The sequence below is a fragment of the Leptodactylus fuscus genome, chromosome 2, assembly GCF_031893055.1.
Source record: "Leptodactylus fuscus isolate aLepFus1 chromosome 2, aLepFus1.hap2, whole genome shotgun sequence".
NCBI classification, from domain to species: domain Eukaryota; kingdom Metazoa; phylum Chordata; class Amphibia; order Anura; family Leptodactylidae; genus Leptodactylus; species Leptodactylus fuscus.
In genome coordinates, this window is record NC_134266.1 from 84001528 (window position 1) to 84019447 (window position 17920).

A 17920-nucleotide genomic window follows, 5' to 3' on the forward strand; every position below is an offset into this window, starting at 1 on the left:
TTCCTCATTGGTGCCCCTTTTGTTGAAATTTTCTGTTTTGCCAATGAGCCATTTGGTTCAACGAGGGCAGCACCTTTGCTATCGCCACACCAAACAGCTACATCCCTCCCTGAGTCGTACAAATCCATAAGATGAACCTTGTGCAAATGTATGGTCCATATAGTATTTCTGTCATGTTCTCATTTCATACCATGCAAAAAAAAAAAAAATCTATTGGAATTTGGAACACTGTATAGCAACACATGGAGTGTCTATGGCTCATTAGTACAAAGGACAAAGTATGCCAAGTTGGATTCTACACAGAGAAGAGCAGTGACAGCCAATGAACTTTGGATATAAAGACCAGTGACCATTTCCCAAAGAAACCACTTAAATTGAAAATCAAAAAAAAAAAAAAAAATTGGGGGGTTGTAATTTATATATTGTAGTAGCTTTGTCCCAACACAGACATTGTCACTGATAATCCGGTTTCTGGCAAAAATGTGTGATTAAAACTTCCAAACTTTATTAGAAAAATTTAAAAAGACACAGACATATAGTGATGAAATAGTGGTCTGCTATTCACCCTATTAATTTTTTTGCCCCTATCTTCGTATATATAGAGACCTATGGGTAAATACGCCTTAACATGTCCTCCAGCGCAATGCATGCGATGAAGAGACTAATAGAAGACGCTTCAGTTAAATTTCAAAAAGGCCCAGTTCACAAACAGTACAATCATGTAATCTAAGTGCTAGTTCACCCACGCCCTTACAATCCCCCACTTCTTTATGTTCAGGGCGTGTAACTTAGGGTAATCTGTTGTAGGGGCTCCTTGTGAATAGTCCTATTTATGATGTAAACTAGACATTGAACTATTTACTGATCTCCCAACAGCTTAAAGTTGCGGTTTATACAGCTCTATTGCACTACTGATGCCTGATCCGTCTTTATCATAAACACAAGACAGTCTAAAAAGCTGCTAGCACTTCCTTCAATTCATTAAAGGTAATAGTGAACTGGGTTGTTATAGCTCATGATAACACTAAAAGAGGTACAGCAGAGTTTAGCATAAACAATCCCTGATGATAAGCACTCCTGCTGACAGTGAGGTGTGATAACTGGCCATTGTCTATATATATGTCTTAGCAACAATGTAACCCATCCCCACTATTTACAACGTCTATCTCTCAGCGCGTTTCCCCTGGCCTTTCTCTTTTGACCAAGTTCATCAGGAGAGTAGTCTATGGAGCTGTGTAAATAACCCCCAATAAAATAATAAAGATGAGATTGCAGTAAAAACCGCAGTTCTCAGCGCCCTGGTGGTGGACGCCGATACTTGAGAGCTCACATCCGTCCAGGCTCCATACATCCCCATGCGACCCATGACGTACAGTTACGTCAAGGGTCGCTAAGGGGTTAAAATGCTGCCATGGTGCAACCAGATATTGATCTTGTCACACACACTTGCATCTGTTGCAACAGGAAAATGAGACAGTTGAGGATAAAACAAACCAAATGACAGGAGAGATAAATCTGAATAGTACAATAGTTCTCCTCAAGTGGAGCTGAGGGGGATCATTGACGCCAACAACACACTCATTATATGGCATCTCAGCAAACTGCTAAGATGCCGGAACAATCACAGGCACAGTGCAAGGAACAAGTTCAGCGGCAGATCAGCTTGACAGCTGCCAAAACACCGGAGCAGGCGGATCATCAATGCCAACATCATGTTCATTATATGGCATCCCAGTGAGCTGCTGAGATGCCGGAACAATCATGGGTATGGTGTGAGGAACTGCCGAAAGGCCAGAGCAGGCAAACCAGTGATGGCAGCATTTTGCTGAATATAGGTGGATCATTGACGCCAACGACACGCAGACAAAGTTGCGGGCAGAAGCTAGTATTCAGATATAGAAGTGGGATAGCCGTATATTAGAATGTTGCACCCGATCTTCGTTCTCATGGTCATAGGGAGCCTTTGCTTTTTCTGATTTCTGGATATCCTTTTTAACAGAAATACTTTGCATGCGTTTCATGAAGCAGCCGTTTTCTCTTTCCTTTTGGGGCCGCTTTAGTGTCAAACCCTCGTAAATGTAGCTGTTTTATGTTTTTATATTACATTTGCTAGTTACCCTGCAAAATAGCTTTTCTCTCCCCTTTTGTGTGTAAGCACTAGCCCCATATTTTCCCCGTGTGTTTACCTCAGTGTGATTTCCATTGCAATACACCAAATCCTGGGTAAATATTATTAGTGTTGATGTTGTCTCTCAGCTGAAGATCCATCTGGCCGGTGCTGCTATGCATTATCCTTCAGTGTGGTTTATATTTAATGTGCTCAAACAGATGTTGTGTGCATTAACAATACCTCGCAGTGCTGAGCACAGCGGCCGGGCGTACGGGAACATGAGTCAATTAGCTCACAGAACACAAATTTGCCTGAATATTAATGTTCTGTAAGGTTCAGTCCTCTTGCTGCGACCTATTTTTATGAGTGAATTTAATATGTAACCATTGCTTAGTGATATATTGATAATTTCATGGTATTTTCGTTATGATTTTACCTTTTTTATGGGAATTCAGTACAGAGATGGTTTATTTTAATACTTTTTCATCGAGATATGACCTGTCACCTGTCCGGACATCTCTGTTTTAGTAACTGCTTGAATGGGATCTGAGCTGAAACATCTTGGCACAGTCATTACCCAATATACGCAGCCTCTGGTTTCAGCTCAGTACACTGTGTATATATCAGCTGATTGATCAATAGGGGAGCCAACTATTGAACCTTTACCGATCTCATGTTGATCACCTTTCCGAAGAGTAGGCTATCGATACGAAGTGTTGGAGGTAATAAAATTACAAGTGAATGAGAGATAAAGAAGTCTTACAGGACTGTTTCAGCCAGAAGCATTTGTCAGCCATCCAGATATCAATGTTAGAATGGGGTGGGGGGACAGTTTCCAACAGTGTCTTAGACTTTACATGGAGAGCTATCTCTGCTTCATTTAAAGGAGCTCTATCATTGCCAAAAGTCATTTTTAACTAAGAACATCCTTGCATAGCCTTTAGAAAGGATATTCCACACCTACCTTTTGTATGTAAATTGCCTCTGTAGTTTTTGAATGAGCCCGTTTTTATTCATATGCTAATTAGCCCCTTGCGTGCACCCTGGAAGTCTCATTGTGCACTCTTCTCTGCTATTCTTTCCTCTGTGTGTGAGAGCAGGAAGATGAGTCATCAGCAGCAGCCTGCACTGTACACACGCATAGGAGAGAATAGCAGAGGGTGCATACAGACACTTCCGGAGTGCACCGAGAAGGCTAATTAGCATATGAATGTAAAAAAAAAACGGGCTAATTCAAAAACTACTGAGGCGATTTACATACAAAAGGTGCATGTGGAATATCCTTTCTAAAGGCTATGCATGTGTATGTGCTTAGTTAAAAATGACTTTTCCCAATGATAGAGCCCCTTTAAACTTCTATTTGCAGTGATAGATACAAACCGATGCAACCTGTTATGTGAACGCAAGGCTAGGTCAGGCAGTTGTTAACAAGAAGTTCTCTATACACTGACATCAAGCAGAGATCCTGAAAATTATGAAACGTTATGAGCAGTATACATTTTTAGTTACAAAACCTGCATTTGTGACTGCATCCTAAGACCCATTTATTGAAGTGGATTTCCTTTTTAATAAGTTATGTTTAGGCCGTGTTTTCACCTCGCAATCCAAACCATGTACATGTTATTTATGCTTTGAAAGACTCCTAGACGTTGAGACTCTACATTATAGAGAAGCAGCTTTTTTTGGTTGTGTTTTTTTGAGCCAAAGCCAAGCATGTCTATAAAAGGAATGGGAACTATATAGGAATCTCTTAGACTTCTACCATCTGCTCAATGCACTTCTGGTTTTGTCTAAAAAAATCACAACAAAATCTGAAACCTAAAGCTGCATTTCTGCAATGTGGGTCTTTAGCCAAGTAATATTTTCAGTACACACAGTTTTTACCATTTATAGATATTAACACGCTGATAATTTCTGGGTTTATTCTCATTGCAGTCATTCCTCACAAAATTGGACGAGTAATAGAAGGTAGCCCAGCGGACCGCTGCAGAAAGTTAAAAGTGGGAGACAGGATCTCAGCTGTTAATGGCCAGTCCATTGTGGAGCTGTCACATGATAACATTGTGCAACTCATAAAAGATGCTGGGAATACAGTCACCCTCACTGTGATTGCTGAAGAAGGTAAGCTGTGTTGTATGTAATGGTTCATCCCCCTTCAAAGGCTCTGCAGAAAGGAGTCTAAACAGAATATTTATCACTCTGTTACCAATACTTAAAGGGGTTGTTCAGCTTCTTCTTCTTTTTTTTTTTTTTTTTTTTTTTTAACATGAAGTTTACATGGATGTAAAATACCAAATTAAGAAATACTCATCATACAACTCTGCTCTCGTACTTCTGCTGGCCCACTGGTCTCTGAGTCCCAGCCTCTGTTGATAATGTGTCAAAGCAAACATGTCACCAATACAGCCATAGTGATCTCATGTCCCATACGATCAATGAATTTCTGGATGCAAAGACAGTCAGGGAATCCAGGGAGGAGTAGCAGATTGATGAGAGAGTTTATTTTGTTAGCTATTTTAGATCATTATAAGCGTCTGGTTAAAAACCTTAAGGGACTGGACAACCGCCAGTAGTGATATAGCTTTGTGTCTCTCAAACATGGCCTAATTATTCTCTCTGCTTCCTTCATGTGTTTTGGCTACTTTTTGTGTTTTTTTTTTTTTACAAAAATACCCTAAAGCAAGCAGCACTTTTCTCTCCAACTGTTTCGTGCGGAAACCACACGGACCCCAGTAGGCTGTATTCACACAGAGTAACGCCAGGCGTTTTTTGTGTGTTTTTTGCACATAGCGCCGCGTTTACGCCGCGTAGCGCCGCGTATACGCCGCGTAAACGCGGCGCTATGTGCAAAAAACACACAAAAAACGCCTGGCGTTACTCTGTGTGAATACAGCCTTATAGTCTATGGAGTCCTTGTAGTTTCTTAACTAACCACTTTTTAATGCATATAGGTTTCCGTTCAAGGGGGTCCCCAAATGGACTTCCTGAATGGAATACCGAACGCAGATGTAAACCAGGTCATACACAGTGGAAAATGCCACACTTAGAACTTGCTGCATTTCAAGAAGAGGTCACTGCAACCCAAATTAATTGTGTGTGATTAACGTCGTATACCATTGACAGCTAGCAAACGCGTGCAGTGTTAGAACCCAAATAGGCCACCACACCAACATGTAAATAAGGACCTAGAAGATTACCCAGTACCTAATAATCACAAGAGTCCCATTTTTGCCTTCCTATTGAACTGACATATAGCCTTACTTGCAGGTAAGGTGACGGCCACTTTAATAGCTGGGCTCGATTTTTAAAGTACAATTGGTAATCTGTTTGCCCAAAACCTAGTGCAGTTGTAAAATAGGTCATCAGGGGCTTTTGTATCCGATCAGCAGAGAATATTTATTTGTGATAGGTTAAAATCCATCTGTAAAATGAGTTGTGACCTCAGAAATCACCAGCTTTTCTTTCGCCGCTTGTCTGTACATTTTATTCACTAGTTATGGAAATAAAACCTGCATCTGCTCGGGCCTTCTCCTGCAATTTATTCAAGTCCGTGGTTCCACGTTTTAATTAGAAGCATTATAATTCCTTTGCCAGATAGATGGCTTTGCCCATTTCCAAATAATAAGTACCTTAATCCAGCAAGCAGATGGATTAGCACAAGGGGACATTCTCATTTCAGTGCAAATATTAGACTTGCAGTCGTCTGTCTTATGCTTGAAAATATCAAAGGCTCAATTTACCTATTCTTAAATATTTAATGAGATGGAGAAGTCTCTCTATTTCATATTTATCCAAAAGAGTTGATTTTCAATAAAAGCTCTGGATTTTAAGGGCCATAATTTGTTTCAATCTAAGAAATGTCTCATAGAATTTCTGTAATTCTTTTCTTTCCGTACGATGTGTGTGTATAATATATATATATATATATATATATATATATATATATATATATATATATATATATATAATATTGTTTTTGTGCAAATTTATGTTCCATTTATTTTATTGTAAGTCAATGAATAAATAAGGATGTGAAGTTAGATTTAAACTTTTTAACTAACTTTTTAAGGCCAGTTAAGGTTATGCCTCACACCCCCTGACACTAGTAACCTCTAGTCTTCATAAATTTGCCCCAGTGTATTTGAGAATTATGGGGCAGATAATCTAAAAGTAAAATTTTTAGACAGTGCAAAGCATGTATGCCAATTTTTGGTGCGAATTACTCCATATTTTCTAGTTTATTTGTGCTAATGAATTCTAGAATGTTAACAAAATATTGTACAGATGAGATTTTTTTTTCCTGATGATGAGTTAACCCAACTGGTGTAGATAGTAGTAACACTTACTGGCGTCCATCAGTTCTTAGGTCCTAATGACAACAAATGCATTTATTGTAACCGTGACCTTGGTAGGAATCTAGCGCGTGTACCAGACTCTGTATAGTCTGTAAATCCCATTAACGGTGGAGATTTCTTTTGGTTTTCCTATCGTGTATGTGTATAAGCTTCTAAGTCATGAGAGCATGTATTGTGTTGCTTATTGGCTCTTAGCTCATGCAGCTAAACCGGCGAGAGTTCCAAATGAGGAGCTTTTACTGAATTGGAGAGCAACATCACACTGCAGCTAAACATTTCATTGCTTTCCTTGCTTTTTGGCTGCATTTCTTAGCCTCTCAGCTCCTTAGTTGTTATCTCTACACACAGCTGGTGCACAGCCTGAACAGTGCAAAGATGCGCAGAAGGTGGCCAAGACATCTTATAGTTGTGTTAAATATGATGATTAACACTTTACTCACCATTGTATATTGACCTAATCTAGTATTGTTCTTTCTATTTTCATGTGATGACTGAACACACAAGTTTTTGCTTTCAGTAGGCATTGTCTGCGTACCTTTGATGATTTATAAAGAAATGAATATGATACCTAATAATTGGGTTCCTTCTTGTGCCTTCTAGCTAAAGAATAACCCCTCGTTCACATCTGCGTTTGGTAATCCATTCAGGGAGTCCCCCCTCCCCCCCCTGACGGAATACCAAACGCATTGGCAAGTTGTGTGCAGTGAAAGCACATGGACCCCATAGACTATAATGGGGTCCATGTGTTCTCCGCATGCTGCCCCACGAATCATGCGGACATGAAAGTAGATCATGAAGTACTTTTCTGTCCGTATGTTCTGGAGAGCACACGGACCCCATTATAGTCTATGGGGTCCGTATGCTTTCACAGCACACCGCTTGCCAATGCGTTTTGTGTTCCATTGGGTAGGAGTCCCCATGCGGACTCTATGATTACCAAAACGCAGATGATTACCAAACGCAGATGTGAACGAGGGGTAAGCCAGTCAAATCAGAAATGATAATAAACAAGCTAAAAGATTAGCAAAATTGACAGTAAATATTAATCAATATCTAGTATGTAGTAAATGTCCATTAACCTGATAAATTTTAGATCAAGGTAAAAAAACCAAAAAAACATAGGTCTAAATATTTCAGTGTCAAATTTGCTTTGTAATTGTTTCTCCAGCATTTTTTAAAATGTTATTAAAAAAAAAGTTTAGCCCAATTTTTTTAGATTATTAAATTACTATTTTACAACTTACTGCCTCTTTTATTCAGGTTATCATCTTATTATCTTAAGTATTTATGCTGTTAAATCTGTTTCAACTATACTTTTTTAATTTTCACTGTTCCAAATATAGACGGTTTCTCCAAGGTTTAGACGGCAAATAAAAGTAGAAAAGACAAGGCTGCATTTGATGTTACCAGGTTGCTATAGTTTTTCAAAAATCTTATTATTTTACGTATCTGTTCTTTACGGATAAAATTAATGAGCTATAGAAGGTGGCCAACCAAGCAAATTTCCAGCTGTGACAACTTTTTAGAAGCTACAGGCTTCTTGAAAATGGTCTAAGAATCCATTTTCAGCCACTTAATAAATAAGCAGCATTGCAGACGCTGATAAAACATTTCATATTCTGTAGTGGGTTTTTTTTTTAAATGTTTTTTTCAAATGTTTGAGAAACTGCAACAATAAAAGTTCAACCCCATTGAGAAGACTTCTAAATAAAAGAAAAAACAAGCAATATAGTACTGGTTATGTATTTACTGACCTATTATTATTATTCAGAACACAGAGGTCCCCCATCAGGATCCAATTCGGCAAGACAGAGTCCTGCTCCACAGCACCGAGCCATGGGACAAGCGCAACCAAATTATGGGACACTGGACAGGTACGAAAACAGACTCCTGGATGGTGATATATGGGAAACAGATGAGGTTGAGATGATCTTGAAATCTATGTCAGCCATATATATTCATACTACCAAATTTAACACATTTAAGATACCTAGAATTGCAGTAATAGTAATACATCACATGATGCTGAGAAGGAGGCCAACTTCTGGCTTATGCGGCATATGGCCATTGGCTGACCGTTATAGCAGTCCAGTTTCTGTTCTCTAGTGTTCATCTAGATAATTAAATAGTAATTTAATAGTAAAAAATAGTAAAAAAAAAACCTACAGGGGTTGATGTCCAACACACACTGCAGAAATACAACTCCTATACAATGCATAAATAGTACTGTAGTGAAAATAAGAATAACATATATACACACATATATATATATATATATATATATATATATATATATATATATATATATGTGGGGATGTTAGCTCAGTAGAAGCAGTGGTGCGGATCCAAACAGTCAAGACAGGGCACAAAATGTGCAGCAAACTGGTTTATTTAGAAAAAAAACAGGAACATGAATAAACCTTGACCTTAGGTACAAAATAACAAAACAAAATACAGCCTTAACTTCGGGCAATAACAAAATGTATAAAAACCTGCTCGTCTGAGTCACTAGCTAGACAGAACAGATAATCTAACTATACATGTGGCTTACTAACAGCCACACGAATAAAACAGGCGCAGTATTGTCTCACCGGACTCAGGGTTACAGGACAGAACCATACACCTCCTTTCACCTTATGGAACTGCACTGGAATGCAGGAGCTGCAGCTTTTCCTGGCTTAGTAATGAGCGCAGGATCTACACCTGGGCTAAAGCCTACTCCAGATCCGCCCTGGACATACATATGTCAGAAACCGGGGGGCTGATATATCTGGACTCCAGCACTCTGCCTCTCACCTTCTCACACTATATATACACATATACACATTCAGTATATAGAATCAATGTGTTCTAATGCCATGTGTGGTTGTCTAAATGCTGGTAAGCAGCACCAGTGGTTTTCCCGAAGTGAGTGCAAGGAGAGCCAGCATAACTCTCAGCTGGCATCCAATTTGGAAGGGATGAATGAATACAGAGAAGGGAGACAAGGTTACAGGGTGAGTTTTAGTTGCTACGGAAACTCAGAAATGGGAATTTGTTCCATAATGTCAAACAATACCACTCGCTCTGGCAACTAAACATTTAGAAAGTATCTTCACACTTTAAATTCACTTGACCATAAAGCATGATGTAGACGTTGATGTGACATGATCCAGTGAAGCTCGCAGAGATTCTGTACATGCGGGGCTGCAGCCCATATTAAGGCACTGGAGTCGGATTATGGTGGCCTCCTATACGTGATTAAAGTGAATACGTTTTATTTAGTAAAAAAAGGAAAAGAAAAGTTTCCTCTTGTCCCAAGTTATTAATGTGGTTGGTAAAATGGCAAACTGTCCCTGGAGCTTACAGAGTAAACATGTCAGCAGTGGAGGCGTTCACACTTTCACATAAAAGGTTAATAACAGAGTTCTGTAATTGCTACATGATTCCCTATGGAACGCTGACAATCTGCTATCTTTCTTCCTAAAAAGAGTCTGCAAGTGTAATTTTTTAATAATACATGTATAATTACAGTAACTCTTATAACCAGATGGGATGGCTGAAATTGGGTATCCTTATATAAGTCTGTCAGCAGTGATACCCCCCCCCCTCCCCCAATACTGTCCACAAGAAGGAATGCAGTTAGAGCATACAGATGTAGCAAAGTACAGCACATTGTATATCTGTGTTGCTGCTCAAAGTAGCTACATGAGCCAGGAATGAATAGTTTAATACATAGCGCATGATAACTGCAAGGACCATCTGGGCATCTCTTCATGTCCAGTACTCTGGGTTTCTCTGAAGGCTACCAAACCTATCCCCTCTGCTATTGAATGGCAACTCCTTGCAGATGGTTTTTTGCCCTTGGCAGGATTTGAACCTAGGACTCCAGCGCTGCAAGGCTGCAGTGCTATCCACTGAGCCACCATGTGGCCTGAATGGCAGCTGTTTTTGTCTCCAAAATGAAAGGTAGAGCTGTCTCTCTAGAGCAGGTGAGACCTGGGCAGTTTATATGAAGAGACTGCTCAGATGGCACTTGAAATAGTGGCTTGTACCTTATTAAAAACTTTGGTTTCTAAAACATTTAGCATGATTTGGATTTCAGTAGGAATATATATAAAATGCACTAAATGCTGAGGGGGACAAAACAGCTGAGGGCACCATGACTTGGAATGTGTACATTACATATGTATCAACTGATATGCCTAAAGGGATTCTATCATTAAAAAAAAGTTTTTAAACTAAAAGCAGATAGAAAGATCTTTAGAAAGGCTATCCATCTCTTCCCTTTGTTTTCAGGTCCGTTTTTGATTATTTTCTTCTCTTTTTCATTATGCTTATTGTGCTCGGAGCACCTCTTTCTCAGAGATTCCAATGCCGCCTCTGTCTTCCGTTCCTGACGTGTCTCCTCCTCTTCGGGTTACACAGAGCTGACTGCACATGTTCTGTCGGCCATTTTGTGGTGGTTTCGTGTAAGAAGAGGAGGAGACGTGTCAGGAACAGAGGAGGCACTGGAATCGATTAGAATAATGAATAAAAGAAGAAAAATTAAAAACGGTAGCAGGGACCTGCAAAGTGAAGGTAAGAGATGAATAACCTTTTTAAAAGCAATTCCTACGTGTTTTTAGTTTAAAAATGTTTTTTTTCTAATGTCAGAATCCCTTTAAGAAATCCATAGAACAAGTATATGTCAGTAACACTGTGCTCTGGTTCCACCGTTATTGTACAGAAACATATTGGATGCAGAAGGCAGTAAAGGAGAGCTCTCTGCTCCATACAGATTCTTATGGACTGACCATAAGCCTGATGCTGCACACACCCTGCCTACTGGAAGCCGCCATTCACAGGTAAGATCTAAGACTTGTCTCCAGAAAAGAAGTGGAGATTTCACTCTAAAGGAATCTGTCTATCCAGGCATTAGTTTCATTGATCTTATGTCTGAAAGCGTTTGCAGTGGAGATGGAGAGAAGTTCAGTCTTTGGACTAGACATACGACACTCTAATAATGCATGTACGGGTTGAACCGTCTGATCGGGCTTTACAGGAATTATTTCGGCTGTGCTCTACCAAAAATTAACAGAATTTATTGCAAGATCGTTTCTCTTTGTCCAAAATGGAAGTATTCCTCTTGATATAATATATAGGTCTATGAAATTCTCTGTAAGCTAACATACAACAGCGGAAAAAATCTTTATCCTGTTTGATGGGTCTTACCTACAGAGATACATTGTAACAGTCTTTATATCCACTGGTTTTGTTTTCTTATATTTAACTGTATTAAACATTTAGACATGTTCAGGATCTGATTTGTAATAGACACCCATAGCTATTATCAACTGTTGGTGCCTTTTGTGTTATCCTTTGTTGTTTTATGGTTTTATCTGATTTATCAAATGTGAGGGAATGACAACTGTTTGGGAAATTTTTTTTCTAATGGTTGGCTTTAAAAAAAAAAAAAAAAAAAAAAAAAGCAGGGCTTCCTTCAAACATTCTCCTTCTTGTTTTAAGAATAACTGTGTTCTGGTTGGGCTGTGCTTTGTGGTCCCATCTTGACATACATAAAATGCCTGTGCAGCCAGTCGCAGGACACAGGACCCCGCAGTTTAGCCAGTTATTAGCTGAGCGGGCATTTCCTCTGTTTTGAGACATGACCAGGAAGTAGAGCCAAGGTGGGCTTATGTTTTGTTTTGTTTTGTTTTTTTCATTTAGCAGCCAAAATCTTCCCCTTCCAAACAACCCCTTTATTTTATGGCTTATATCTTCCTGCAGGACAGCCATTGCACTAGCAATGTAGTGTATTTGGGAGTTGTAGAAGCTTCTGACAGAACTAATTTGTGAAATGAATAGTGGCCCTAAGGGTATATTCCTACCGGTCTATGAGTTTTGTGACAGAGACATTTCAGACCTGTTATAGGTTTATCAAACCCAAAGCAATAAATGTGTGTATAGAGAGGCCCAGTATTTTGTATATATAAATGTAAATAGGCTCCTATTGCCCACAATATCACAAGATCAGGGCACTAATTGAAAAATACCTGTAGCATTGCAAAGATCATACCCACATCACCACTATATAGTAAGAGCATATCAGGTAACAGAACCAATGTAAAGTTACACACACATGCCAGTATTACATAAGCCAACCTACATAGGACAAAATGTGAAGCATATACTTAAACCACTGCTCACCAGCTGCGACCTCCACTCTGAGTCCCGACGGACCGTTTCACCCCTGCTTCTTCAGGGGGCTACCTACGATGCTATCGCTCCCTCCCAGGAGATGTTTTTGATGCACTTTAAGTAAAGGACTGTGATATTCTGCCATGTGGTGAGTCGCCAGTATCTGATAAACAAAACAAGATAAATAGGTACTGCAAAGCTGTTCCAATGACTTCAATGGGCTGTCTCCGTGCTGGTGTTTTGCAGGGGTCCTGGGTGACAGACCCCCGCAGATCTAATATTGGTAGCCTATCCTAAGGATAGCCCTTCCTTTGTAGAAAGTGGATAACACATTTATACTCCTAGTTTGAATATAATTCTGATGATGGGAATGCTCCTTTTAAAGATAAGACCACAGTAGAAAGAACCATAGACATGCATAGATTGTAATCTAATTTTGCTCTGGCTTGTATACTTGCTTGGCTTGCATGTTTTTGTCGTGGCACAGTGTATAATATTCTCACACTTCCTCTTACATAAATATATGTGTCTATGGTTTATTATATGTCACATGTTCTGAATCTCTATATTGATGTACAGAGTTCTGGTTGCTACCCTGTGGAGTTGGAGAGAGGACCTAGAGGCTTTGGTTTTAGTCTCCGTGGTGGAAAAGAATACAACATGGGGCTTTTCATTCTTCGCCTTGCGGAAGATGGACCTGCGATCAAAGATGGCCGCATTCACGTATGGAACTTATTCTTGCTATTTTCTTGCTTTCCCTGAATGTTAAATAAAATAGGAAAAGTAGATCTGTTATAGCTGTCATTGGACACAACAGGAGCCATTACCCCAATGCAACAGAAATGTTCAGTTTTAGCTAGAATCAACCACACAAATGTTGACTGAGCAAAATCTCACAAGAGTCATGTACCTTTTTGATCACAGTCATATTTGTAACACTCCCTGCCTTCAAATGTCATTGCTGAAGAGACTGCCATTTTAAGACTAGTGCAAGACGTTTTAGGCTTCTCTTTATTTATTTATTTATTTAGCTTACTTATACAGCACCATCATATTCTGCAGCACTTTACAGATTTTGTCGACACTGTTCCGTATAGGACTCACAGTCTAAATTCCTTGTCAGTATATCTTTGGAGTGTGAGAGGAAATCGGACAACCCGGAGGAAACCCATGCAAACAGCTCATGTTTTAGAAATAAGAATGTGTATAGACGCATAGCCATCTGTAGTGGGGGTCCTGGGTGTTGGACTTCCCCAATCCTAAGAATAGCTCATCAATGTGGAAATCCTGGAAAACCCTTTTAAAGACTGTGCATCCTAATCATATGCTACTCATTAAATGCTTGGCCGTGGTGACTTACAGGAATGTATCTAGAACTCCTTTTATTAATATGGTGGTAGGTTTGCGAGAATTCATTCGACACACAAAGGATAGTGCTCTCTAGTCAAATTGCTAGTCCTCAGCTTCTAGTTGACAGTTCAGCAAACAAACACCAGTTAAATCTACGGGTTTTTTATTACTTTTATTAAAGCCTCGGGCTTTCACTGTCAGTAAGAGAAGTAAAAGAAAAACGACAGCAATGGCCAATGAGGAATCACAGAGGTCAGCAATCTGCAGGCGCGAATCTGTGCTAACAGATGTGCACTGTCTGCAAAGTGCAGGTTCTAATTTACAGGCTGGTTTTAAGGATTTTCCAAAAATAGTATATTACTAAAATTATTGCAGCCATTGTCACCCTGGATTCAAGACCAAAATAATGGTTACAAAAAGGAAAGGATGAGAAGGTTGCAATGTAAAACTTTTCAAGTGAGACAATTGTTTCAGAGAGAAGTGGAAGTGTACCCAAGCATTGTATCTCACCTTTACAGATTAATATCAGTGGTTTTATTTACGTGCTTCAAAGGGCACATTATTAACACTACGTTTACTGTACAAGGAAAACAAACCATGGGAGAGATTATGTGCAGCATGTACCCCCCCCCCCCCCCCCCCCAAGTAGTGACTGTTGACCTAGTTCTGCATATTACTACTCTGCCTAAATAGGTCAACAGTCACTACTGGGAAGGGGGGGGGGGGGTACATGCTGCACATGATCTCTTCCATAGTCCTGCAAATATTGACGGCCCATGGTCATCTAGTTTGGTCATGCCATACTGATTGGACAACCCCTCTGTTCCAACATAGGATTTGAGCGTACTAAGATTTATCACATTTTTAAAGGGGTTTGCCAGGTGAAGAATACCAATGTGCTATTCTTAGCCTTGACCCTCAGTATTAAACTGACAGCTCCCTTACACCCAGAACCCCCACCAATCATCTTTTCTCACCTCCCATTCACTTGTATAGAGCTATCTTCTTCTGGCTCCATTCTCCATATTGCAACTTCTGAGAACAGTTGATTGGTAAGGATCCTGCTGATCTGATGGATCTCTAAAGATATGTATTGTTTGCCTGGAGAATCCCTTTAACGCTTTAAGTTTCATCATATATTATGTATTCTCTTGTTACTATTTGTCTGGGGTCACTTTATATAATTTAACAAAATCTATGAAATAACATGTCTAAGGTTCTATGGCAGTATCCACCTGAAAACTGGTGTATGGAGGACTTTTTGCTCAGCTAGTTTCAGTTTTAAACTGACGGACACCCAACTGACCCAATATAATCAATGGGGTTTGTCAGACTCCCATGTCTGACTGCTTTTTCTTATTTTCACCTATCTGTTGTTATGATCCTTCGACAGACTAGAACAATGATTAGATTACATTAATGTGATCCTAGCATAACAATTTGGCAAATTGTTAAAATATTGTTTCCATGTAGTTTGTGCCTCGGGTACTCCGGTTTCCTCCCACACTCCAAAGACATACTGACAGGGAATGTAGATTGTGAGCGATATATGGGACAGTAACTGACAATATCTGTAAAGTCATGTTAAGTATGATGGCGTTATACAAGTAACCTTATAAAATACTTAGATTAGCAGATATTGATTCTCTATGATAATGTTTTTTTTCACCAATTTTCACCACCAATTTTTGGTAAGTGAAAACCTATGCAAATCATGAATCTTCCATGAAGTTAACCTAATGGAATGCTAAAATGTAATCTTATATTGCCATAAAATAGGTACTTTGTTTTAAACGGTATACAAGATATAAACATCATTGTTTAAACCCCATTGGGGTTTTACATGGCCTGTTCAGTGTTATCCAGGCACTATTGCTTGTCAGTACTCGTGACTGTGTCTGGTACAGCCGAGCCCCGTTTATGTGAAGTATTGTAGCCCCTTTTTTCTGAAGATTTATCCCAGTTGTCAGAAAACTACAAATGAATTATTGATATCATATCTGAAGAATAGTTTATCATCACATAAAAACATCAAATGGTACATTTCATACATTGAACGAGATACATATTCTTTCCTTTTTGTTCTATATTTATTTTACTTCTTCTCATAGTTATTATAGTATGAGGCTTCTCATAGAAATAATGGTTTGTCTTTGTCAGGTGGGAGATCAAATAGTGGAAATTAATGGAGAACCAACCCAAGGCATCACTCACACAAGAGCCATTGAGCTGATCCAAGCTGGTGGGACCAAAGTTCTCCTCTTATTAAGACCTGGAACAGGACTTATTCCAGATCACGGTGAGTGTTAGCTATTAGAGATGAGCGAACACTAAAATGTTCGAGGTTCGAAATTCGATTCGAACAGCCGCTCACTGTTCGAGTGTTCGAATGGGTTTCGAACCCCATTATAGTCTATGGGGAACATATACTCGTTAAGGGGGAAACCCAAATTCGTGTCTGGAGGGTCACCAAGTCCACTATGACACCCCAGGAAATGATACCAACACCCTGGAATGACACTGGGACAGCAGGGGAAGCATGTCTGGGGGCATAAAAGTCACTTTATTTCATGGAAATCCCTGTCAGTTTGCGATTTTCGCAAGCTAACTTTTCCCCATAGAAATGCATTGGCCAGTGCTGATTGGCCAGAGTACGGAACTCGACCAATCAGCGCTGGCTCTGCTGGAGGAGGCGGAGTCTAAGATCGCTCCACACCAGTCTCCATTCAGGTCCGACCTTAGACTCCGCCTCCTCCGGCAGAGCCAGCGCTGATTGGCCGAAGGCTGGCCAATGCATTCCTATGCGAATGCAGAGACTTAGCAGTGCTGAGTCAGTTTTGCTCAACTACACATCTGATGCACACTCGGCACTGCTACATCAGATGTAGCAATCTGATGTAGCAGAGCCGAGGATGCACTAGAACCCCTGTGCAAACTCAGTTCACGCTAATAGAATGCATTGGCCAGCGCTGATTGGCCAATGCATTCTATTAGCCCGATGAAGTAGAGCTGAATGTGTGTGCTAAGCACACACATTCAGCTCTACTTCATCGGGCTAATAGAATGCATTGGCCAGCGCTGATTGGCCAGAGTACGGAACTCGACCAATCAGCGCTGGCTCTGCTGGAGGAGGCGGAGTCTAAGATCGCTCCACACCAGTCTCCATTCAGGTCCGACCTTAGACTCCGCCTCCTCCAGCAGAGCCAGCGCTGATTGGCCGAATTCCGTACTCTGGCCAATCAGCACTGGCTAATGCATTGTATTGGCGTGATGAAGCAGTGCTGAATGTGTGTGCTTAGCACACACATTCAGCTCTACTTCATCGGGCTAATAGAATGCATTGGCCAATCAGCGCTGGCCAATGCATTCTATTAGCTTGATGAAGCAGAGTGTGCACAAGGGTTCAAGCGCACCCTCGGCTCTGATGTAGCAGAGCCGAGGCTGCACAAGGGTTCAAGTGCACCCTCGGCTCTGCTACATCAGAGCCGAGGGTGCGCTTGAACCCTTGTGCAGCCTCGGCTCTGCTACATCAGAGCCGAGGGTGCGCTTGAACCCTTGTGCACACTCTGCTTCATCAAGCTAATAGAATACATTGGCCAGCGCTGATTGGCCAATGCATTCTATTAGCCCGATGAAGTAGAGCTGAATGTGTGTGCTAAGCACACACATTCAGCACTGCTTCATCACGCCAATACAATGCATTAGCCAGTGCTGATTGGCCAGAGTACGGAATTCGGCCAATCAGCGCTGGCTCTGCTGGAGGAGGCGGAGTCTAAGGTCGGATCTGAATGGAGACTGGTGTGGAGCGATCTTAGACTCCGCCTCCTCCAGCAGAGCCAGCGCTGATTGGTCGAGTTCCGTACTCTGGCCAATCAGCGCTGGCCAATGCATCCCTATGGGAAAAAGTTTATCTCACAAAAATCACAATTACACACCCGATAGAGCC

At 40.4% G+C, this 17920-nt stretch overlaps 1 protein-coding gene across 2 annotated transcripts in view; it reads left to right on the plus strand.

Moving 5' to 3' along the window:
- MAGI3 (membrane associated guanylate kinase, WW and PDZ domain containing 3) overlaps positions 1-17920 on the plus strand; it is a 214107-nt gene that overhangs the window by 187449 nt on the left and 8738 nt on the right. For both annotated transcript variants that reach the window (XM_075264082.1, XM_075264083.1), the window contains exons 16-20: positions 4046-4231; positions 8237-8339; positions 11174-11291; positions 13204-13347; positions 16135-16273. In XM_075264082.1, the coding sequence (XP_075120183.1) occupies positions 4046-4231; positions 8237-8339; positions 11174-11291; positions 13204-13347; positions 16135-16273 (690 nt within the window). The remainder of the gene's footprint in view (positions 1-4045; positions 4232-8236; positions 8340-11173; positions 11292-13203; positions 13348-16134; positions 16274-17920) is intronic.